The following is a 26,267-nucleotide window of genomic DNA, read 5'->3' as shown; positions in this document are numbered from 1 at the left end:
ATAGGTTTGTCAGAGCCAGGCGTATTCCTGGAGCAAGGATCTGGTTGTAAAGCTCTATGTATCATTCTAATGGTTTTGTCTACTTACACTATGCTGGGAACCTCTACAGGAGTAACTAACAAGGGCTATCCTGGGGAATCATGGCAGTTAGGACTCAAGATGACTGCAGTCATGTCAAGCTAAGTGTAAATGTTTCACCTTTCATGACTAGCTCTTACAATCTCATGTGCCTCTCTTTCGTGATGTCACCTGAGCCTTTGAGAGGTTTTAGCATTATGTAAATAGCATGCTACAAGGCCATCCGACCAGCTTGTAAGCAAAGTTGATAGCAGCAGTAGAAGCACATGCACAAAATGAAACAGAAGAAATATTGAAATAGTAACAACCTGGTTTTTGTCCCCTAGGAGTCCCAGGAACCAAATAAATGACTTATCATCTCTCTTACAGAGGGAACAGAATCAGACAAGGCCTTAATTTGGGTTTTCATGTGGGATGTGAGGTGCTTGAAATCAGGGGAGCAAAAACTCTTTGTTTTGATAACAGCACAGGTTCCAAAGAAGAAAGCAAGAACAGCGAAAGACTGCAAATATAGGTTCAGTTTAGGACAGCCCACAGGTCACAGGGAACCCAGAAACGCTGCTCCTGCACAGAGCCAAGGAGCATCAACATTTGGCTTCAGAAATGCTGCTAAATCCTGGATAAATAAGAGTGCTCAAGCAAGGTTGTTTGCTCTGGGGGAAAGTGAGCTGTCATATTGTGAGGCTCATCAAGCAATTTATAAAGAAGTTCACGTGGCAACAAACAGAGAACTCCTGCCAACCTCTCAGCAAGGAGTCATCCAGGAAATGGACTCCCAGCTCCAGTCAAGCCTTCAGATGAACTGCAGCCCCAACCAACACTCTGATTGCAATGGAAGTAGAAAACCTGAACCAGACCACCCAGTGGTTTCAGAGAAAACCATTGCTCCAAAGGCATGAAGATTTACTCCTGGCGACACGGTGGTATCCCACCAGCCAAGCCCAAGCCCGCACTGACCCCCGGGCTGAGTTCGGGATTGTTGGCGGGGACGGAAGCGGTACAGCCCCACCCCCCACAAGGGACACTCCACTAAGGTAACCAGCGGCCACCATCTTGGACAGCTGAAGTAACCACCGCCACTCGCCGACAGATTGCAACAACAAACAGGTGTGTGTCACCCAGCTCAGCCCCCATACATAGGGGGATTTCGCTTAAAATCTCTCCTAGACTTTCAGGGGGAGGGACTATCAGAGTGAGCCTGCATAAAGACTAAAGGAGAGCTAGAGGCACCTGACCCTCAACCCCCCCCCTCCCATCAGCGGCCAAAACAAAACCTGTCTAGCCAGCGCTGGGGAGGGGCAAGCAGAAAAAATCAAAACCATAGAGTGCCGGGGATCCCAAAAGCCAACGGTGTGACCCCGGAGATCCAGGCTGTCTGATTCGCGTGGCCTGCCCCAAGGCTACAGAAGGCGTGGCGCCCCAGAGAAGGGGGTAGCTAGTCAGCAGGGAATTAAGTGGCTGCGACACGGTGGTATCCCACCAGCCAAGCCCAAGCCCGCATGGAAGCGGTATAGCCCCACCCCCCACAAGGGACACTCCACTAAGGTAACCAGCGGCCACCATCTTGGACAGCTGAAGTATCCACCGCCACTGTCCGACAGATTGCAACAACAAAACAGGCACAGAGTACAGTTTGAACTGCTGAGAATCATCACTGAGGGGAAATCTGGTCTAGCAGGAGAAACCAAGGCTAGCAGGAGAAACCAGGAGCCTAGAGGCAAGGCCCTCGCGACTGGGCAGCTGTAATCTGCAGGCCCACCGGCGACAGTTCACCCACTGCCCGCGTAACTGGGCGGTAGGAGAACGCCCTCCCTTTGGTGACGGATCACCTGCCCGCGGCCTGTGATACTGGGCGGCTGGAGTCTACCCGCCTGCCACGACCGGGAGCTGAAACCACACAGAGACAGTCCAGTCACACCCCCCCATTAGGGCACCCCGGCAAGGAGACTGGGGCCCGTCATAGCAGAGTAGTGTCGTCACTGGAGCTCGAACGTCGGAATTCCTTCCCAGCGGAATCCACGTTAGCAGTCATACTTCAACAACACAAAGGAGAGACATCAGAGTAATACAGAAACAAAACAAATCTATAGAGGAGAGCAGAAACACGACAATCAAAAAGAGCTGGAAAGTAACGTGGACAACATGAGAAAACAAGGGAAAAAAGGATTACAAACAATGCAAGACTACTCAATTCTACAGGAGGACATAGAAACTTCAGAAACAGGTATAGGGAAAGAACTCAAGGCATACCTAACTCGAATGGAAAGGAATATTAGAGAAGACATGAGACAGCAAGTCCAAGAAATAAAAATATATTTTGAAAATGAATTAAACAAACAAATTCAAATGGCAAAGAACGAGCTCTACCAGGAGATAGAGATATTAAAAAAAAATCAAACAATAATCCTAGAATTACAGGAAACTATAAACCAAATTAAAAACTCAAACGAGAATATTACAAATAGACTTGATCAAGTAGAAGTCAGAACATCAGATAATGAAGACAAGGTTTATCAACTTGAAAAGAATATAGTCAACACAGAAAAGATGCTTAAATCCCACGAGCAATCTATTCAAGAGATATGGGATGTCATAAAAAAACCAAATCTGAGAGTCATAGGGATAGAAGAAGGCACAGAGATTCAAACCAAAGGAATGGACAGCATATTAAATGAAATAATTCTAGAAAACTTCCCAGAGATGAAAGATGGAATGGATTGCCAAATCCTGGAAGCCTACAGGACCCCAAACATTCAAAACCATAATAGACCAACCCCAAGACATATAATTATGAAGATAGCCAATGTACAGAACAAGGAGAGAATATTAAAAGCTACGAGAGAAAAGAGGCAGATTACTTTCAGGGGTAAACCAATTAGGTTAACGACAGATTTCTCATCACAAACTTTGAAAGCGAGAAGATCCTGGAATAACGTATTTCAAACGCTGAAAAATAATGGATTCCAACCAAGAATACTATATCCAGCAAAATTGAGCTTCAAATTTGACAATGAAATTAAAATATTTCACGATAAACAAAAGCTAAAAGAATTTGCAGCAAGAAAACCAGCTCTGCAAAGCATTTTGAACAAAACACTACAAGAAGAGGATGTGAAAAATAGTGCCCAAAACTAACAGCAGGAAGTATCTCAGTAAAGGGGGAGGAAAATAACCAAAAAGCAAAACTAACCAAACTAAAATAAATAAATAAAGAAGCATGACTGGAAATACAAATCATATCTCAATTGTAACCTTAAATGTTAATGGCCTAAACTCACCAATCAAGAGACATAGGCTAGTAAACTGGATCAAAAAAACAAATCCAACAATATGCTGCCTTCAAGAGACTCATATGATAGGAAAAGATATACACAGGCTGAAGGTAAAAGGTTGGGAAAAATCATACCACTCACATGGCCCTCGGAAGCAAGCAGGAGTGGCCATACTCATATCGAATAAAATCAACTTCAAACCTAAGTTAATCAAGAAGGACAAAGAAGGTCACTATATACTGTTAAAAGGAACCATCCACCAACAAGACATAACAATCATCAATTTGTATGCACCCAACAATGGAGCTGCAACGTTCATAAAACAAACTCTCCTCAAGTTCAAGAGTCAAATAGACCACAACACAATAATTATGGGTGACTTCAACACACCGCTCTCGCCATTAGACAGATCCTCTAGACAAAAACTGAATAAAGAAACTATAAAACTCAACAGCACAATCAATAATCTAGACTTAACCGACATATATAGAATATATCAACCATCATCAAGTGGATACACGTTCTTCTCAGCAGCACATGGATCCTACTCAAAGATAGACCATATATTATGCCATAAGACAACTCTTAGTAAATATAAAGGCGTGGAGATAATACCATGCACCATATCTGACCATAATGGAATGAAATTGGAAATCAATGATAAAAGAAGGAAGGAAAAATCCTACATCATATGGAAAATGAACAATATGTTATTGAATGATCAATGGGTTATAGAAGACATAAAGGAGGAGATGAAAAAATTCTTAGAGTCAAATGATAACACAGACACAACATACCGGAATTTATGGGACACAATGAAAGCAGTTTTAAGAGGGAAATTCATTTCTTGGAGTTCTTACCTCAAAAAAAGAAAAAACCAACAAATAAATGAACTCACACAACACCTCAAAAATCTAGAAAAGGAAGAGCAAAACAACAGCAAATGTAGTAGAAGACAAGAAATAATTAAAATTAGAGCAGAAATCAATGAAATTGAAACAAAAGAAACCATTGAAAAAATAGATAAAACTAAAAGTTGGTTCTTTGAAAAAATAAATAAGATAGACAAGCCCTTAGCCACGCTAACGAAAAGAAGAAGAGAGAGAACTCAAATTACTAACATACGGGATGAAAAAGGCAATATCACAACAGACACTACAGAAATACAGAAGATAATTAGAAAATATTTTGAAACCCTATATTCTAATAAAATAGAAGATAACGAAGATATCGATAAATTTCTTAAGGCATATGAATTGCCCAGATTGAGACAGGAAGACACACACAATTTAAACAGACCAATAACAAAAGAAGAAATAGAAGAAGCCATCAAAAGACTACCAACTAAGAAAAGCCCTGGACCAGATGGGTATACAGCGGAGTTCTACAAAACCTTCAAAGAAGAATTAATACCAATACTTTTCAAGCTATTTCAAGAAATAGAAAAAGAAGGAGCTCTTCCAAATTCATTCTATGAGGCCAACATCACTTTGATCCCAAAACCAGACAAAGATACTTCAAAGACTCAAAATGGATCAGGGAGCTAGATATCAAATCAGAGACACTGCGTCTGATAGAAGAAAAAGTTGGCTACGATCTACAAATTGTGGGGTCGGGCTCCAAATTCCTTAATAGGACACCCATAGCCCAAGAGTTAACAACCAGAGTAAACAAATGGGACTTACTTAAACTAAAAAGTTTTTTCTCAGCAAGAGAAACAATAAAAGAGGTAAATAGAGAGCCTACATCCTGGGAACAAATCTTTACCCCCCACACCTCCGATAGAGCCCTAATATCCAGAATGTACAAAGAACTCAAAAAATTAAATAATAAGATAACAAATAACCCAATTAACAAATGGGCCAAGGACCTCAACAGACACTTCTCAGAGGAGGACATACAATCAATCAACAAGTTCATGAAAAAATGCTCACCATCTCTAGCAATCAGAGAAATGCAAATCAAAACCACCCTAAGATACCATCTCACTCCAGTAAGATTGGCAGCCATTATGAAGTCAAACAACAACAAGTGTTGGCGGGGATGTGGGGAAAAAGGTACACTTGTACACTGCTGGTGGGGCTGCAAAATGGTGAGGCCAATTTGGAAAGCAGTATGGAGATTCCTGGGAAAGCTGGGAATGGAACCACCATTTGACCCAGCTATTGCACTTCTCGGACTATTCCCTGAGGACCTTAAAAGAGCGCACTATAGGGATACGGCTGCATCAATGATTATAGCGGCACAATTCACAATAGCTAGACTGTGGAACCAACCTAGATGCCCTTCAATAGATGAATGGATAAAGAAAATGTGGCATCTATACACAATGGAATATTATGCAGCACTAAGAAATGACAAAATCATAGAATTTGCAGGGAAATGGATGGCATTAGAGCAGATTATGCTAAGTGAAGCTAGCCAAGCCCTAAAAAACAAATGCCAAATGTCTGCTTTGTTATAAAGAGAACAACTAAGAACAGAATAGGAAGGAAGAGCATGTGGAAGAGACTACAGTAAACAAAGACGAATGGGGGGAGAGAAACGGAGAGAGAAGGGAAAGCATATGGAAATGGTAGGAGACCTTCAAGGATACATAAAATTATAAGAAGCTATGAGGGGCAAGGGGGAGGGAAAAAAAAGGGAGAGAATTGAACAACAGCAGGGGAGATAGAGAGGGAAGATGGGAGGGGAGGGGAGGGGAGGGGGGATAGTAGGGGTTAGGAAAGGTAGCAGAATACAACAGACACTAATATGGCATTATGTAAAAATGTGAATATGTAACAGATGTGATTCTGCAATCTATATTTGGGGTGAAAATGGGAGTTCAAAACACAATTTGAGTCTAATGTATGAAAGATGATATATCATGAGCTATGTAATGCTTTAAATAATCAATTAAAAAAAAAAAGACTGCAAATATAGATGGAAAAGTAAATGTTGAATAAGGACTTGCAAAGGTAAATCTGCCATCCAGCAAGATGGCACTGATGGGCTTGGCACAGTGGTGCACACCTGTGATCCTAACAGCTCAGGAGGCTGAGGTAGGAGGACCACAAGTTCAAAGCCAGCCTCACCAACAGGTGAGGTGCTAAGCAACTCAATGAAACAGTGTCTCTAAATAAAATTCACAATAGGGCTGGGGATGTGGCTCAATGGTTGAGTGACCCTGAGTTTAATTCCCAGTATCAAAAATTTAAAAAAATGAATAAATAAAATAAAAAGATGGCTCTGGTGGTATCATCTCAGTTACACATCATAGCAGCAGCAACTGGAGCTAATGTTGGCCAACAGGCAGGGTCTGTGAGTGATTACTAAATCTGAAATTGAATGGCATGCCAGACCAGGAGATCAACTGTAGTGCCCCAAGGTTTTTTAAAAATTTTTAAGTCCACTCAGGGAATAAACTGTGACCACAAGTCCAAAATCCAACAGAACCAACAGGGATCAAGTTAGGAAGGCTGGTGGCTTTTGACATTCTTGCAAGAAATTGCTAACCCATCCCCAGGTAAACAAGTCCCTTGAGCTCCAATTGAATTGTGCTCTATCCTGGATTTAATGAATGCAGTGTGTAAAACACCAGCTCTGCCTGGGTATCCACTCTGGCAGCATAGCATTGGGATGCAAAGCTTAGACATGCACAGCTTGTGACAGGGGCCAGACCACCCAGGTGTTCATAAGGGGACGACATACCAGCCTTTTGAGTTCTTAAATTTATTTACACGTCTCCAAAGGCTCTAGTCCAGATGGCCAAGGTGGGTTTGCCTAGTATGGTCCATATCTATTACTTTAATTAGCCCTTTTCTCTCTCCACAAACCCTTCTTGCTCCCTGAGGGTTACATGAAAGATGAAAGTGTCATGACACATCATGTGCTTAGTGTCATAGGTGAATGAGGGGCAAAAACTCCAAACCTTAATTCTTATGTGCTGGCAAAAGATAATTTAGAGTCATACATGAAAAGCCAAGCAAGAGAATTTGATTATAAATGAAAGTAAGTGTCATACAGAGTAGGTCATCCCTGAGAAGAGAATGACACAAGGAACTTAATGGCAAACTTATGTTTACCATGAGAACTGGGATCCACTTTCTGCACTCTTCACCAGATATTTAACTTCTCCTTCATTTTGGGTGGGGGAATTTTTTGACCCTAATTGGTACTTTCCAGAACTGTCACAGGCAACAATCCCATGGGGTGGGGGGTGGGGGGCTTCATCTACAAATCAATCCTATGTTAATGTGGGTGCTGGGGTCAATAATCTGGCAAAATTTATCTTAGTGCACCTGCTCTACTAATGAAATTTCCCTTCTGAAATACATGGAGAAATCTATGACAATTAACCCCAGCCTTACAATGATCCCAGTAGACCCTGTCAGGAGTTAGTTCCATTGATTTTTCTTCCTGATATCTTTCTTAACTGGCTCCGTTTATTTCTGCCTGTTTATTCTCAGGTTGTTTTGTACAAATTACTTAATTATTTATTAAAGGCAATTCAAAGAAACTCTGTACCCCTGCTACATTATTGGACTTCTACCTAACACTTAGGGATGCTCGTGAAAAGCATGGTCTACAAATGGGTATCCTAGTCACTGTCAAGCCAGTATGGATATCCATATATTACATCAACTTCTCAAGACCTTTGCTAGTGGTGGTTTGATTAACTCTCTTACTAGAGAAATCTTGAAAAAATTCATCAGCTCCTAAGGCATATTTATGTCATTTACTATTTGTCAAAGTGTCAGTATAATCAATATACCAGTTGCACACTGGTTGCAAAGCTCACTGTTTCTGTTCCTGTCTATACTTGGGTGAAAAGATGGTTTGGAGGTAGGAGTATACCTGCCAGTGGGTCATAGCCACCTCTTCAGCTGTGTTCCATCCTACTTTAGCACTTTGAAGTACCAGACCCACTGCCTGTATTGGGGCCAGGATGCACACCTTAATCAAAGCATTTGTCTCCATATTTCCAAGGATAAATATCTGAATATGAGTAGGTTCATGATATACAGTCAACTATATACCTTTCATGTAGATCTAAATTTGTTGCCCACTCATGGCTCCCCAAAGAGGATTTACTAGTATAAAACTCTGTTCCATTTACCTTCATTCCATCCACAATGTAAAGGCTCAGTACACTGCCTCATTGGGCCACACAAAATAAATAAAATTATGTATTTTAAATAGGTACAGTATGCACAGTTTATTGTAATTGTACTTTAATAAATCTGTTAAAATAGAATTAAATAAATAATGAAGATAATATACAGAATGGAAGAAAATATTTGCAATTTATATTTGATAAATGATGGCTACAACTAAATATCAAAGAAGCAACTTAGTCTGAAAAATAAATTGAACAAAATTTTTTTCCAGAGAAGATGTTCATCTGCCAATAAACACAAGAAAACATTAATAGTAATTAGGGAAAAGCAAATCAAAAACTCAGGGTACATGGCTATTGTAAACTATATGGAAAATTAAAAATCATGGTAGGACTTGAGTTGTGGCTCAGTGGTAGAGTGCTCGCCTAGCATGCACGAGGCACTGAGTTCAAGCCTCAGCACCACATAAATGTAAAATAAAGATATTGTGTCCACCTAAAATTTAAGAATAAATATTTTTTAAAAATCATGGTAATATGGAGAAATGGGATCCTGTTGCTTTCTGTTGAAAATGGAAATTGTGTAACCACCCTGCAAAATATTAAGCATAAAATTATCATGTTATCCAGCAAATCCACTTCTAGGCATACACCCAAGAACACTGAGCTCAGTGACTCTCACACACCAGTGTTCATAATAGCATTATTCATATTAGGCAGAAGATGAAAATAACCCAAATGTCCCTACATAGGTGGATGAATAAGCAATATGTTTTATATGCATGTAATTTATCATTCAGCTGTGAAAAGGAATGAAGTTTGGATGTACGGAGAACATTAATGAACTTGAAAACATAATGTTAAGTGCTAACCATGCATAGAAAGACAAGTATTAAACAATTCTACTTAAAGGAGATATGTAGAATAGAAAATTTCATAAATACATAAACTACAACAGAAATTGGCAGAAGTTCAAGGAGAGGAAGGATGTGGATGAATTTTTAATGGTATAGAATCTTTGTTTAAAAAATGAAAAAAAAATAGGAATGGTTAATACTGAGTATTGTTCAGCACTGTGAAATCAATTAATGTGACAGAATTGTATACTTAAAATCATTAAAATAGCATTTTTATTTTATGTGTATTTTTCAACAAAACTCCCGTTATGATATGTTTTTAGTATCAAAACATCATCAATTCAATATCATTTAAGGTTATTAAGTATTTTTCTTAACTACTTTCCTTTATAAACATGGTGATTGTCATTTTTCTCTGACCTTTCTTTTCTTCCTCACACCCCCTTTTTTTAATGATGAATTTTCCTATTCTAAGTAAGCACAAGCTGCCCCAAGACCTAATGGTATTTCATAATGAAAAATCTGAAAGAAGAAATTTCAAAGCAGACCCTTCTGAATAGGTTGAAAGGGCACCAGTTTTGAGTGTCACGAACTATTTCAACCTAAGTGTGTACTTAATGGTAATCCCACTGTTCTCTGCAGAAACCTGAGCCTCCACATGCTTGCCTCCAAGACCCATAGCGAAGAGATTAACACAAGGCAGAGCAGCTGCATGAGCAAGAGGGCTTGACATACTTTTTGATGAAGGGTAATAATTACCTCTCACTCCGTTTCACCTGAAGAAAATTTATGTCTTATGTACATCTAAAAGTTCTCTAATCTAACCAAGGATGTAAAATAATTGGACAAGTTGGTTTATAACCAGCCTGATCAGAGCTTAAATGAAGAAACCCTGACATGCGATACACACCCAGAGCACATTAAAGAAGAGGATATGTGTGAAGTCAGAACCAACACATGTACTATTCTCAGACCTAATGACTATCTATAACCTGTGTGGTACATAGACTTTGAAGTCTATAAGTGCAGAAAGAGAAGTTTCCTAAAGTTGGACAGACTTTATTTTAAGGATATCACTGTGTTTGTTCAGTCACAGATTTTGTCATGGTTACTCATGATCTTCCTTTTTGCAGTCCCCTTATTCTTACAGATTCCTTAAAGATGAAGTACACATGTTAATAAGCTATATTAGGCCTATTTTAGATTCCAGATGTCTATCTTTAGCCAAGACAGAGAAAATAATAACTTGTGGATAATCACAAGATAAAAATATGGGAGCCAGACCTTGTTATGCAACTCACTGATCATATGACCTTGGGAAGGTCCTCTAACATCAAGGCACTTGGGTCTCACCTGACGAGATGTGCCATGACCTAAGGAACTGAGGGCATCTTCATGCAATTTCAGTTGCTTTATAATGTACCAGTGAATAGCTGTGCTGTCATTTTCTCATTGCAATGACTCATATTGCTTGGGTTAGTCATTTTTTATCACTGTGATCCAAATACCTGACAAGAACAACTTCAGGAGGAAAAGTTTTTTTTTTTTGTTTGGGGGGATCATAGTTACAGGGGTTCAATTCTTGGTCAGCTGACTCTATTGCTGTGGACCCAAGGTGAAGAGCATAACAGATAAAAACTTCTCAGCTCACGGCAGCCATGAAGGAGAGAGAGAGAGAAAGGGTAGTGGATAGAAAACAAAGAACAAACAGCCATGGACAAAATATAACTCTAAGGATGCCCCCAGTGACCAGTGACCTACTTCCTTTGGCCACATTTGACCTGTATATAGTTACCCCAATAATTCAACCAAATTATTATTCCATCAAATGGATCAACTCATTGATTATGTTCCTTCTCTCATAATCTAATAATTTCACTTCTGGACAGTCCTGAATTAACACATGAGGTTTTCAGGTGACACCTCATATCCAAATCACAATATTTCCAATAGATGGGGCTGGAGTTGTAGCTCAGTGGTACAGTGCTTGCCTAGCATGTGTGGGGCACTGGGTTCAATTCTTAGTGCAGTATATAAATAAAGGTTTATCAACAACTAAAAATAATTTTAAAAATATTACTATTAGAAATATTTATGTTACAGGTCTTCTTCCTTATTACAGAAGCCCACTTAGAAATAGACCCTGATGCTAAGCAGGTTTGGGCAAGTTATGTGCTTCTAATTTGTGGATCTCTCTCCCTCCAACCCCCTTTTTCTATTATATATTTGCTGTAAGATGTTTCACTCAAAGTAAATCTAAAGTATTTGTTTCCTCACAGTGATCACTGTGTTTCAGCAAGACAGATTCATTTTCTTGGACTTTGTACTCATTTAATTTGCTTTGCCTTTAGTCTCAGTGAAAATAAATTGCAGCAGAGTTGACTCGATCCTTCTTGTGTTCACTTAACAAGCATACACTGGGCAGCTGCTAGATACGAAAATTTGCTATGGTGTGTACACAGATTAGTTTAATTTACAAACAATATTAATTTTTAAAAATGCTGTATAACTCCCAACATATTATCTAGGAGAAAAATCAGGCACATATAGAGAAAACTCAAGCAGGCCAATGATTATGAGGGACTTAAAGGATTTTTCAGGAGTCTGTGGAACATGAAGAAGGAGAGATTGCTTTTCGGAGTCCTTAGAAGTGATTTTCTAAAGTCACTATATAAATGTTGTGAGAGTACTATCAAATATGAACTAAGGTAAGCTCACTTAGTTACATCCTATACTTATATACAGTAAGCAGTTATGTAGCGCATAGTATTTCTTATACAGGAGTTTCTATTTTTTTAATCACCATTTAGCTCACTAAGTGAAACTTGAAAGCAGCTTTTGGTACAAGAGCAGCCAGATTCATGGCATAATTATCATCACTGGGGGGTGTGGCTTTTATTCCTTTAGAGAACTTGTCTTGATGCCTCAGAGAAGGCAGAAGAGCTCTGCATCCTTCCCTCAGTCTCAATGCTGAGATCTCTAACAATTCTAGATCAGGGTAAAAGAGTTGGAAGATTTTCTAAAAAGAACAATTCACTAACACAGAAATGTTAATTTAAGATAAAGTAATGGTCTTTCAAATTTACAACTACACCCAATATTTAGAAATAAAAGACAATAAAAATAATCCAACATATTTTATCTTAGCTGGGGCATTTAAGTAGAGCAAAATCTAACATGAGCTTATACAAGCTACTATAAAGGATTTAGATATCAAAATTGACTTCATTTTAAATCCTATTCAAATTATCAGTGATGAAGGCAAACCTACACAGAAACCACCATTGTGGTTCAGTTAACTATTGCTTCACAAGAATCCATCTCAAAACATAGTGACTTCAAACACTACTATTTTAATGCTTGAGATTCTCTGGTTTGATTGTGGTTTATTCAGCTAGTATTGCCATTCAGGGAGCTACATTTAGCTGATGAATTGACTTAACCAAGAATGTTTAAAATGGTTTCCCCCATATATCAGGGTTCTCAAAAGGGTACTGGAAGGTTGATGCCTGTGCTTCCTATGCTCACTCATCCTCCACTAGGCTAGTCTGAGCTTCAGTGGATGATAGGTGTATTCTGAGAGAGCAAGCCCAATGTGTAAACTCTTTTGTAGCCTCTCTTATATTACAAGCTATGATGGACCACTGACCAAATCAAATCATGGGGCCAAATTGGAAATCATTGTTAGGAAACCACCTAAAGGTGTATTTACTGGAGAGTGTAATTCATTGGGATGTCATCATTGTATAGCCCAACACAATCTCCTTATATGTGCAAGATACCCACAAGAGGATGAGGGTCATGTCATGCTTCCTAATTGTTTTTAGACATTTTAAGGGGTTGAAACACTAACAGCATATCAAACCATAACCTTAATGTTCTACCTCTGTTTACTTTGGAAACTTCAGTAGCTTCTTCTTTAATGTGGTCTTTCTGAGCCATTTTCTTTAGTTTTGTTCTGGGAACTAGGTAGTTCTCTTCCTTGTTCCTGTTATGACTCCAGGTAAGCTGGACACTTCTCTTTCCTGTTTTTTTTTCCTCTTTGTTTCCGGTTGTATTTGGAGTTCGGATGTTTCAACTTCAGAGTCCTTGGACATGAATCCTTGATCTTTCATTTTACACATGATTATGTTGCTTGTGTGTGTATTTAACTCTTTGATCTGGCCATTGTCTTCCTTCTTTTTCTTTTTAGATGTTTATGGACCTTTATTTCACTCATTTATTTCTTTGTGATGCTGAGAATTGAACCCAGTGCCTCACACATGCTAGGCAAGTGCTCTACCACTGAGCCACAACCCCAGCCCTTGTCTTTCTTTTTCTTTCAACCTTTCTTCTTTTTGTTTTCTTCTAAACAAGTTATCATTAATGTTAGTTTAGTTTAACCTATTTCAATATTAAACAAACAGCAGCACTTTGGTTGGAATAGGTTTGATTTTCACTGTTTTGGCAAGTATACCAGGTTTTCTTGGTGCTGCTTTGGTTAGGATGTTGAGAAACTGAAATGATTGCAAAAAAATTCTCCTACTTGTGATCTTGTTACATCTTTTGATTTTTTTCTCCCCTTAGGATCTGGAGACACCACAATAATTTTTGCTGCTTGTTCTTTTGATTTTAATTCCACAAAGTCCAATTACTTTGCATCTCTAGTAGATTTATAATGTGGGATACTTACATAAACCATATTGCCACATTTCCCAAATACTCTATCATTCTACCTGTGATTGGCCATTTGGGAAGTAAATCTTGTAATAAATTAGAAGTAACTTTTGTATGTAAGGTTTTACTATCTGGAGCCTAAGATTTTCATAATTTCTATAACTTACTTAGAATGTCAATAATTTTAAATTTAATACAAAAAAGCAAATAAAATGAAAAGAAAAAACAATATAATAAATAGATCTCTAGACAGGCTAACAAACTAAATAAGTACAACTCAAGAATAACAAAAAATTAAGGAAGCATCATTAATACTGAATCCTATGGACATCAACCAGATAATAAAGGAACAGTCTGAACAACCCTTTGCCCACAAATTTAATGAACAACACAAAGTGGACTAGTTTCTTGAAAGACAAATCTGCCAAAATTCACACAAAAGAATAGACAATCTGAAGAGAATTATGACTATTGAAGAAATCGAATCAATACATTAAAAACCTTACAAAGCCAGGTACAATGGTACATGCAGGTAATCCCAGCAGCTTGGGAGGCTGAAGCAGGAGGATCATAGGTTCAAAGCCAATATCAGCAAAAGTGAGGCACTAAGAAACTCAGTGAGACCCTGTCTCTAAATTAAATACAAAATAGGGCTGGGGATGTGGGTCAGTGGCTGAGTGCCCCTGAGTTCAATTCCCAGTACCAAAATAAATAACCTTCTAAAATAGAAATCCTCAGGCCCAGATAGTTTTCTGGTTAATCCTAACAAAAAAAAATTAAGGAATAAATTCTCTATAATCTCTTTCAGAAGGTAGAAGCACATGAACAATATTTTAACTCATTTTATTGGGTCTGTATTACTCAAATGACAAAATGAGACAGAAATAGTATTAAAATACTACAGACCAATATATTTCAAAAAGAGATGCAAAAGGATTAAAATATAGACAAATATTCTTCAACAATTGATATAAAGAATTACACCCACCTGTTTTGGTAGCAATACCATGCTGTTTTTGTTACTATTGCTCTGTAGTATAGTTTGAAGTCTGGTATCGCTATACCACCTGATTCACACTTCCTGCTTAGCATTGTTTTTGCTATTCTGGGTCTTTTATTTTTCCATATGAATTTCATGATTGCTTTCTCTATTTCTACAAGAAATGCCATTGGGATTTTGATTGGCATTGCAATAACCTATAGAGAACTTTTGGTAATATCGCCATTTTGATGATGTTAGTTCTGCCTATCCATGAACAGGGTATATTTTTCCATCTTCTAAGATCTTCTTCAATTTATCTCTTTAGGGTTCTGTAGTTTTCATTGTATAAGTCTTTTACCTCTTTTGTTAGGTTGATTCCCAAGTATTTTATCATTTTTGAGGATATTGTGAATGGAGTGGTTGTCCTCATTTCCATTTCAGAGGATTTGTCGCTGATATACAGGAATGCCTTTGATTTATGTGTGTTGATTTTATATCCTGCCACTTTGCTGAATTCATTTATTAGCTCTAATAGTTTCTTTGTAGACCCTTTTGGGTCTGCTAGGTATAGAATCATGTCATCTGCAAATAGTGATAATTTAAGTTCTTCTTTTCCAATTTTTATGCCTTTAATTTCTTTCGTCTGTCTAATTGCTCTGGCCAGTATTTCGAGAACTATGTTGAACAGAAGTGGTGAGAGAGGGCATCCCTGTCTTGTTCCAGATTTTATACACAATGGAGTATTACTCTGCATTAAAAAATGACAAAATTATAGAATTTGGAGGGAAATGGATGGCATTAGAGCAGATTATGCTAAGTGAAGCTAGCCAATCCCTAAAAAACAAATGCCAAATGTCTTCTTTGATATAAGGAGAGTAACTAAGAACAGAGTAGGGAAGAAGAGCATGAGAAGATGACTAACATTAAACAGGGATGAGAGGTGGGGGGGAAAGGGAGAGAGAAGGGAAATTGCTTGGAAATGGAAGGAGACCCTCAGGGTTATACAAAATTACATACAAGAGGAAGTGAGGGGAAAGGGAAAAATAATACAAGGGGGAGAAATGAATTATAGTAGAGGGGGTAGAGAGAGAAGAGGGGAGGGGAGAGGAGGGGAGGGGGGATAGTAGAGGATAGGAAAGGCAGCAGAATACAACAGACATGAGTATGTCAATATGTAAATTAGTGGAAGTGTAACTGATGTGATTCTGCAATCTGTATACGGGGTAAAAATGGGAGTTCATAACCCACTTGAATCAAAGTGTGAAATATGATATATCAAGAACTATGTAATGTTTTGAACAACCAATAAAAAAAGAATTACATAGTAAAAACCAACTGGGATTTATCTCTGAGTCAACCCTCATAAATTAATTAATTAATGTAATCTCATTTTAAAAGACTGAAGATGGAAAATTATATAGATTTGGAAGGGAGAAATTAAACTATCTTTGCAGGTACCAGGATTGTCTAGGTAGAAAATTAAACACAATCAATAAGAAAACACATTGGATGAATAAGTAATTACACAAAGTTGCAAGAGAGAAGTTTAATGTAGAAAAATCTGTCTCTTCATCACATGCCAGCAATGAATAAGTAGAAGATAAATTTTTTAATTATTATTTTTATTATCCTCCAAATTAAATATTCAGAAAGAAAACTAACAAAATATTTATAGGACCAATATGAGGAAAACTTTGAAGCTGTGATAGAATAAATCAAGGAAGATCTAAATGAATGGGAAGGTATTTGACAACGTGGATAGAAAAACTGAACATTATTAAGATGTCACTTCTTCCCAATTTTCTCTCTATATTAAATGTGATCCAAACTTCCAACAAGTTCATTTGTGAAGATAAAAAAACAATTTTAAAGATTATAAGGAGAGACAAAAATCTCGGAAGAGTTAAAACAATACTGGGGATAAACAAAGCTGGAGGGTGGACAGTACTTGACTTCAAGACCTACTGTGGAGCAATGGTTATCAGGACAGTGGGATACTGGAGAAAGAATAGACAAATAGGTGAGTGAACAGAACGGAGAGACCAGAAACAGATCTGCATCAGTCCAGCCAATTGATGTATATTCAAGGAGCAAAGGCAACACAGCAGCATGGAGCAGAGATCCTTCCAACAAGTGGTGCTGCATGACCTGGATGTCCCCATCACCACGGCTACTGACACATGTGGAAGGAGAGACCAGAGAGAAAGGAGGGAGAAGGGGGAAGAAACACTTGTAAAATAAGGGCTGGAAACTTATCAAATTTATACACACACACACACACACACACACACACACCACCTATGTATGTTTGTGTGTGTGTGTATATCCTCTAGATTTAATGCTTTGCCTTTGTAAAATAAAAACAAATAGATTCATTCCTAAGCACATCACAGACTGCGAAAAGGCAAAATCTCTCTTTAGATCTCTCTTAGAAGCAGCAGAGGAAAACTTCTGGACCACAGTAAGGTTATCAGTTGATTCCCAATCAGAAACAATGGAAGGAGGTAGTGGGGTGGCATAATCAAAGGAAGTCAGGGAGGATCACCTTGAGATTCCATAACCAGAAAATATATCCTTTAATAATGAAGAAAAATAAAGATACTCTCAGATAAAGACAGCATGAAAAAAATTTGCTGCCAGCAAAATAAATCCTCTAGATGAAGATAATAAAATAAATTTGAAAATTTTTATTTAAAATTTATATAACTAAATAAACATAGAAATGATTTTAATTCTATGTTGAGTTGATACAAGGCAAGAATATATTATATGGAAAAGTTGGAATTTAAAAGAGAGGTGATCCTGAAAATAATAGTCCCTGAGAAATAAAAATTACAGAGATAAAATGAATTTTCAAAAGCTATGAAATTAATGGAGCTCAAGCAGAGATCCACAAGGAAGTGGGTCACGTCTGGGTTCTGGGGGGAAAGAATATGGAATGGACAAAAGGCTCCTCTGACAGGGTGAATAGGTGAAGTTGAAAGGAAAGATCTAGAAGGCACAGGAGGGTGGAGGAAATGCTTGGCCAGAGGGTGGGGCAGAGGTGTGGTGCTGCCTCTTCTTGCTACTCCCCTTCTGTCAGGATCCCTTTGTGATGAGAAGGCACAGCCCTATGACACAGGCCAGGACACAACTCCTTATTGCTGAAGCAAACTCTCAGGGCTCATTTGTCCAAATAGGACAGTGTGATTCAGATGATGGAGAATCCTTTCTTTTCTCTGAATAGCATTAGTGCCTCATGGCTGAACTCCAGATTCACCACCTGGGAAATGGATATGATCTTTGCCTTTGTGTGTGGACTGGGGCTCTTTCTTCTCTTATTGCCCTTCCTCCAGAGTGATCCATTCTTCCCACCACCAAGGAAAAAGAAAAAACTCAAGAAGGTAAGAAACCCTCAGACCAGACTCAACAAAAACTAGATTCTGTTTTGTCTACTCTTCTTTCCATTTTTCCAAAATAAATAGATGCACTTCAAAAAAGACAAAACTCAGGACAGAACAGACCATCATTCTGGGACAGATGGTTCAGGTCAGGGAAAGACTCTCCCTAGATATAAGCAAAAATAACCAACATGATTTCAGCCCCATAATGAAAATACAAATAACCACGATGGAAGCAGACCTCAAATGAATTGGAAAGCTGTCCTGTATGCTGAAGCACAGTCAATCCATCAGGCACTGGAAGGGCTCATTTTCTAGGTACAAAAATGACCCATGGGTTACAGAAGGAGTCTGAGTTCTATAGTTTACAATGAGAGTGAATCAATCATTGGAAACTGTGAATGGCCCTTCAGAAAGTCATGGAATTAGTTGTGCAGGTTAAAATTTTAACTCAGGAAGGCAGGTGTAAAAAGTTTGAAACCCTTTGTTACTGGTAGAGATAGGAATTCATATCCTTCCCATTGCTGGTTTTTTCCTGTGAGATTCATTGATTCCCAGATAGCTATTTACTGTGCCTCCTCTCAGAACTCATTTGCAATGGTGGAAGGTTAAAGTCCAGAGCCCAGCATTTCCTCTGTGTTGAGCTGAGGTGAGGGCTGTGCTGAGCCCTGAGGACTCCATCACCCACCGGAGAAACCTCTGGCCTCAGGTAGCAGAACCCTGTGTCGCAGCTGAGAAGAGCCTCTATAAATAAGCCTGTTCCTGAGCCTGATCAGTGATTACACCAGGACATGCATTGTGTAGTTCATGTAGAAAATCCCAAAGAAGAAAAATGAAGTATTTTGCCACTTTTAAAATGTTCTCTGAACAAAGAGAACTAGCTAACTGTAGAACGTGATGCTGTTCAGAAAAAAATGGAATGTCTGCAGCTGATCTAGGAGTGCGGAAGGAGAACTGGGCCACAGCCTCTTTTTCTTTCTTGTTGGTTAGCACCTGAAGGTGAAAAAGAAAAGGAAGAAGAGCAACATTCTGAAAGGTAAGGCCCTGCCCTTCCACTCCAGAGGGGACTTGTGGTCACCTGTCCCAAAGAGACCAGAGCCATGTCCCAGAGGAAATCAGTTGCAAAGATTTGAGAGGGAGGATCCTGGAAAGGAAATCATCATACCAGACACACTTCTCAGGTCCTGCGCTCAGAATGAAGCTGTGGTGGGCAAGGAGTGGGTGGTGTCCAGTAGAGAGGTATGGGCACTATTGGAGCCATGCTATCTGTGATCCTGCCAGTGAGGAGAATCAATCAGGGCCAAGTTCTGTTTCCCCAGGGGTGAAGACTGAACACTCAAGAAATGCAAAGGCAAACATAGAAAGCAAGTTTTACTTAAAGGATAGAATAGAGACAGACTTCTCCACAGAAAAGGGGCCCCAGGGCTGGGTATTCAAAAAAGTGGGGGTGTCTTGTCCCTTTTGTACACGTTAGAATTCCTCTGTTCTCATAACTTCCTTTTTCCCTTATCTTGCCTCTCCTCTCCCATCCTGCATACATGACCCAAAGATGGGCACAATGATGAAATGATCCAGGCAGGAAGGGAACAGCACAGGAGGCATCAATTAACAACTCCTACAACTCCCTGCAAGGAGGAACAATTCCTGGGGCAGTTAACCTAGCAACAGGTTGGAGGATAAGGGGGAAGGAAACATGGGAGGATGAGGGGAAAAGATCATTAGATTTCCGGTACTTTTTACTAGCCCCCATCTTCCTGATTGGAACAGTCATTCATTATTGACAATGACATCCTTTTGTTCCCCTGCTTCATCTGGATAAGGAGGTGGGACTTCCTGGTCAAAGTGTAGACAAGCTTTCAATTCCCTAAGAAACTTTCCTCTTTGAAATTGTCCAATCTTTCTCCCAATACTGTGGTCATTAGTACAACGGAGGCTAGTGGAGATGGAAGTAAATGACAAAATGCTGCTCCTCTATGTTCTTTGCTATCCATGTCACTTGTCATGTAGACTTGAACAGTGGTGCTTTGCAACCAGAGTCTACCCTCTTTATCGGCCCCATGTGGATATTCCACTCATCCTCACTTCTCCACAATAACCAGGTCTTTATTTTCAGATTATAGTGATTGCTGGAAGAAAGAGGAAGAGCCTGAAGATCTGCTTTCACTTCTACAAAAGTGAGTAACTTTCCACTTCATCCTGAGTCCTTCCTACTGCTGCCTATGACATCATCCAGCAACACAAAGCTCTCATAGGGGAGGAAGGAGCCTCAGGTGGGGCAGTATGTGTCTAAAGCTCTGGAGTTATGGGACAGCAAGGGCTTTGTAATATTAGTGAGTGGGGCAATGAGGAGCCATGGATCACAGGTGTTTACCCCTGCACCACCTGCCCTACCTCCTATGCCCATCTGCCCCTGGCTGAAGCCTGTGCCTCTATCTCTTGCAGCCACCTACAGAAGCTCCAGGATGACAGCAGCTTTCATCAGCTCATAAAAGGAGATGACCCAGATAAGTCAGCTGGAGTCCACCAATCACGTACACTGCCTGTGGAGGATACTTTGGTCACTGCCTTCTTCCCTTTGGCTTCCCTGATTTCTTTGAGCAAGCGCCCTCTGCTTCTGGCCTCTACTTCCTCACCAGACCTAATGACTTCCTCAGATACTCTTGACTCTCACTCATCCCTGAGTGCCTCTAAATCACGAGAGTCTATGATTCCTCTAGAACAATGTTCACCTCAGCCACACAGAATTTCCTCTCCCCAATCTCATTCTCCTGATCACATGGCCCATTGTGCATCTCTGCCAAGCCCCAGCCTGAATTCTTCTCAGTGTGACTCAATGACACTTTCACTGGGAACCAACCCACAGAGCTCCTCTCCACCCAAAAAATATTGGTTGCCTTCTCCTGTCCCACTGCTATCTCCTGTCTCATCGCCTTCTCCTGGCCCATCATCTTCTCCTGTCCCACTGCCATCTCCTGTCCCACTGCCATCTCCTCTCCCAGCAATTTCAGGCCATATTCTCTCCACCTGTCCCATCTCATCCCTCTCCTGGTGGAAGATGGCTGCCAGAGTCTGTGACCTCTCCCACTCCCCACACAGTGAATCCAAGAGAGATCATGCTTCTCACCCACCAGAGGACTCACTCTGGGGAAACCACCCACACTCTCAGGTAGAGACTGAAGGGACCTCTTTCATTAACCCCAATGTCCAGAAACTATTGGAGATACTGATCAGCAAGAGAGCAGAAAGGAAAATTTGTAATTTGAAGACAAAAAATGAAACAGTCTACTCCCTGAATTCTCAGGGAAGCAAAGTAAAGTCACTGGGCAGGGAGCAGAATACTACCATCTGGAACACAAAAGGCAAGTCAGAGAAGCTTTCTGATTCTCAGAAGCTCTTTTACACTAGGGTCCTGAGGGATCATTTACAGAAGAAATGCAGCCAGTTATTTTGGGGCCTCCCCATTCTGCACAGCGAGTCCCTGGTGGCTACTGTCAGAATATCTGGGCCCTCAGCAGACTTTTCCCCGATTGCATTCAATGAAGTGCCTAATTACATTCCAGTGCAGGTGCAGACTACACCTGGACCACTCTTTTCCTCTCAGTTGCTCCACCCTCTTGTTCAACTCCAGCCTGTGATTCCATCCTTATCCTGGGTGCAGTCCCCATCACTGGCTCAGATCCACCATCAGGAACATCTCACATTGTCTCTCCCAAGCATGTCATGCCATTTTCAATTGAATACTGCCTCTGGATTTCCATGCCCCATAAACCAAGAGGGGACCCAGTCGCTTTCCTCTTCTTCTCTTCAACAACTAGAATACCATATTTTAAGAAAACAAGTACAAAGTAGAGAGGCTTTACCTTATTTGGTCCAAAAGTCTCAGAACATCTTTCGCAATATCATCTCTGAGAACAGGGCCTCCTGTGACCACAAGTCCATCAACAAGCCCCCAGGGAATTTCCTCAGCCTTGAGCTTAAGGAGAAACTGGAACAACATCTTCAAAAGAGGTTCATGCTACACCAGTATGGACTACCACCCAATAGGAACCCATTTCTAAATCTGAAGGAGTCCTGGGACAACATCTCAAGGAGAGGTCAGGCAAAGGAAAATTGTGAGTCTTCCTGGAACCCTGTGTTTCTAAACAACAGAAGCCCTGCTATACAGAAGACTAGTTCAAAAAGACCAGAGATAATTCAGGAGGACATGATTCCTGTGGGTGTTTGGCATTCCAGGCTTGGCATATATCATGTCTCTGGCCCACCTGGAAATTCAAAAACCCACAAAAAAACTGGGGATGAAACATCCTTAAAAGGTGGGGAAGCCTTCAGGAACACCTCCCAGGAGATCTCCCTCCTTGATGCTGGCACTCAGCAGGCATTAGAGGCACATGTTACAAGTCTAAGAGCGAAGCACAGGTGGGACCTACCCCTCAAGGTCCTTAAGCACATAAATATTTTGAAGATGAGAAACTCTGAGGCTTCACTACTTCCACAGCCTTCCCTTTCCTCTTCAGTTTCCTGTGACTCCAGGGTTGACTCCATTGCCCATGATGCCAGGGTCCTGGGAAAACCCATTCAGAAAGGTACAGGATTGAAGGAGATAGCACAAACTTCAGTTCCCACCCAGAAGAGTCCTTTCTCTGGCCCATCTTTTGAGTCCCTGAGCAAAACTACATCCAGTGACATCTCAGATGCTCCTTCAACTGTACACAAGGGCAGCTTGCCCTCTCAGCCCCACACTTATATTCTCGTGGGCAGAACCTGGCACAATGATGCTGTCCTGAGATCTGGAAGAAACAGCCTAAAACCAAGTCTAGGCCTAGAAATGGGCAGACATGAGTCCCTGGAGAGTAGTGTGAGCTCACAAGTCTCATGCCACAGCGTGTCATCACTTCAGGTAGGGCCCCAATTTTTAAAAGGTGAAGTCAGAAAGATAGAGGATGATGAAGAGGAGTCTTCTGACTGGGGAATCACCAATAAAATCAGAAAGACATCAAAATTCCTAAATGTTGATATTCATCTGAAGAATTTAAAATCTCAGTGGATCAGTAAAACACCATCCTCTTTCATAAGTTCTATTTCCCAGGACAAAGGATACTCATGCCTAAAGGCACAGACTAAACCAGAGAAGCAGCCTCAAGAACGGACTACTGACATCATCCTGCAAGACTGTGCCACTGACATGTTTCATGAGGACTGTGGCCCCAAGGCACTCTGGGCTGCAAATATCCTAACTTCAGAGGAGAGATGGTCCAGCTCCTTAAGCATGACCAGTAGAAGTGCATCAATTTCTCAGGATCTGTATGGACTCTTAACCAGTGAAGAGAGCAGTGAGGAACTGCAGGAGCCCAAGATTACTGAGCTCCAGGATTCTTGGAAGAGCAGGAGAAATAAGTTTAGAGCAACTTCCAAGAATAAGGACAGTGTGAAACTCAGGTCAAAAGCACAGGAAGAAAGGCTTGCAGGAGGGAGGCCCTTATGTGCAGGAGAAATGGGTCCTTCTACCCCAGTCGGAGAGATAGGAGACACTGTGAGTGACAAGTCCTCCCAGGCTCCTTCAAAGAGGAACTTCAGGGACAGAATAAAGAGCTTTCTGCAGAATATTTTTTGCAGTAATACCAAAGGGAAGGCAAACTCCTTACCCAAAATTATGACCCCCTCAACTTCTGACCAAAGCCAAGGGTCAGTCACTGGTCGACTGCTTACAGACAACAGGGCATCGGAAACCAAGGCACTCATTTCAACTTTTGGGTGGATCATAGAGCAGAAAATGAGGTTTCATTATGAACATTCTGCCTTAAAGACAAACAAAGTTAAAGAGGAATACCAGTCCTCTATGGGTAGACAATCCCATTATTCTAGGAGTCCCATTATTCTGGAGCAAAGGAGAGTGATAGGAGCTACGTCTCCTGGTAACCAGGCCAGCCCTAGCGACCACAGCCATCCTCTGAACAGAAGGATCAGAAACAAGGACAACAAGCAGGCCTTGCTGCTCAAAGAGTCTGTACCTCTGCCCAGCCTTTACACACAGAGGACCAGGGTGGCAGGTATGTTGGAACACAATGTCCACTGTCCAATGCACTGTGCTCTTCAGAGACGTTTGTTGTCTCATCAACATCAACATACTTCTTACTCCTGTCCTGCTGGGAAGAAATATTTCATATAATATTGATCATATTCAGAAAAACTGTCCCCATGTGAGACCTTTGTTTGAGAATGGCTTCTTCCTAATGTGGTGACAATGACTTAATAATACTGCTTTTTAATCAGAGAGGCTTCTGACTGTGTTGTGCTGGGTCATAGGGAAGGAGGTCAGTAGATTCTAGAAGAGACTGGACATGCAGGGAGGTGACAGTGGCAATGAGTACCGAAATCTCATGCCAGATCCCCTCATTATACCTTAATAATTTATAATATGATCATTACAAAAATAACAGAACACATTTTGGGACTGGTCAAGATGGGCAACTTCATGAAAACCCCACCCTAATGTTTGAATCAGCCTTTCCCTTTATTCTGAAATTTGTGAGGCTGTAGGGATTAGTGTGCAGTGTTACCATGATACTTAATAGCTTCCCATGCTACAAATGGGCCCAGAAAATTTGGGAAAAGACACAGTTTCCTGGATCTGAATTCAGAGATGCTTAGAGAGTCCTGCCTGATGGATGTCTTGGGGAACAGAGGACACCTGCCCTTGGAACCCCTCGCCTTTGGAGGCTAACATGGAGATCGGCCTTGCCAGCTCCTTCTAGCTCAGGCTGCATGCCATGGCCATGTCACCTGATTCTGCTCCTACCTTCCTCACTCTCTAGGGCAGTGACCAGAATGGAAATTGGTGGGAACATCAAGTTGGCTGTTAAGGGCTATGTCACACGCAGCTCACCACCTCTGTCCCCCAACCCCCAGATGGCACAAATGTGTATTCAATAACTACGTGACAGTGGGGCATAGGGGCTATAGTGGGATGTGGAGAATTGAAATGGAGCCAAAGAAAGAGGCAGAGTAACATGGGGATACCACATATGGTGTGATGGAGGGGAAGCTCCTGCTATCCCAGTACCAGAAATCATGGATTCACCATGGCCTCACCACTGTGTACCATGATCTGGCTCCCAGACCACAGATCTGGAGATGCCTCTTTAGCAATGACACAGGCAATAGAGGAAGCAAACCCTTTGGTAGGGCAGATTCATTTTCTGACATATTTAATGGGGCCGCATGGCTTTGCCTCTTTAATTATATAAGGAATGAGTTGACAATTTGAGTAGTCAGGACTAGGGAACGCTAGCTGTGACTCCCAGTTTGGTGACCATTATGCATACACATGGCTCTCTTATTCTGCAGTAAAAAGTCCAAAGGGGAGCTGGGGTCACAAAGCAAATTCTCTAGGCTTCCAGAACTTACTTGTCCACAGACTAGAGGAGAAGAGATGGTTCAGTTAGAACTTGTCATAGCAGGACAGTGACTTGTCCAAAATGTGGGAGCAAGCTGGGCAGGGGGCAAGCAGGAGTCTTTTCTGCCACCACTGTGCTTCCAGCACAGGCTTATTCTTCCCAGGATCTGTTCACATGGGAAAGCAGGCAGGCCTCACAGGAGGAAGAGGAGAAGCTGTGTCTGCAGAATGTTTGATGCTATGACCCAACTGGGGAAGGCAGAAGCCCCACTCCAGGGCACTCTGCCCTGTTTTTCCCTGATGCAGAGTCCTATACCATGAAGTACCATCAAGGCAGACGACACAGGCATGGTCTTGCTCTAATGCCTGAAAGTACTCCACATGTAAAGCCAGGCAGTCCCTCTCAGGGTGAGCACAGACCTACAGGCCACCCCTGATTCAGGTCCTGTGCCTTGATCATACCATATCCAGAGCCCCACAGATGGCCCTTCAGAGATCCAACAAAAAGATTGCCACAGAGACCATCAGAGAACCTCCAACATAGCAGT

General features: G+C 40.8%; 1 protein-coding gene across 1 annotated transcript in view; it reads left to right on the top strand.

Annotated features, from left to right (window-relative positions):
• Positions 1–18,215: 18,215 nt before the first annotated feature.
• Positions 18,216–26,267, top strand: part of LOC308631394 (spermatogenesis-associated protein 31A6-like) — a gene marked incomplete at both ends in the record, with an annotated part of 39,679 nt that continues 31,627 nt past the window's right edge. The window contains 4 exons of the mRNA XM_081262607.1: positions 18,216–18,329; positions 19,317–19,362; positions 20,440–20,500; positions 20,769–24,373. Of these exons, the coding sequence (XP_081118733.1) occupies positions 18,216–18,329; positions 19,317–19,362; positions 20,440–20,500; positions 20,769–24,373 (3,826 nt within the window). The remainder of the gene's footprint in view (positions 18,330–19,316; positions 19,363–20,439; positions 20,501–20,768; positions 24,374–26,267) is intronic.

This window comes from Spermophilus citellus (assembly GCF_964194105.1).
Source record: "Spermophilus citellus genome assembly, chromosome: 12".
Taxonomy (NCBI): Eukaryota; Metazoa; Chordata; class Mammalia; order Rodentia; family Sciuridae; genus Spermophilus; species Spermophilus citellus.
Note: the sequence above shows the minus strand (reverse complement) of the source record. Positions and strands in the feature narration are given on the sequence as shown.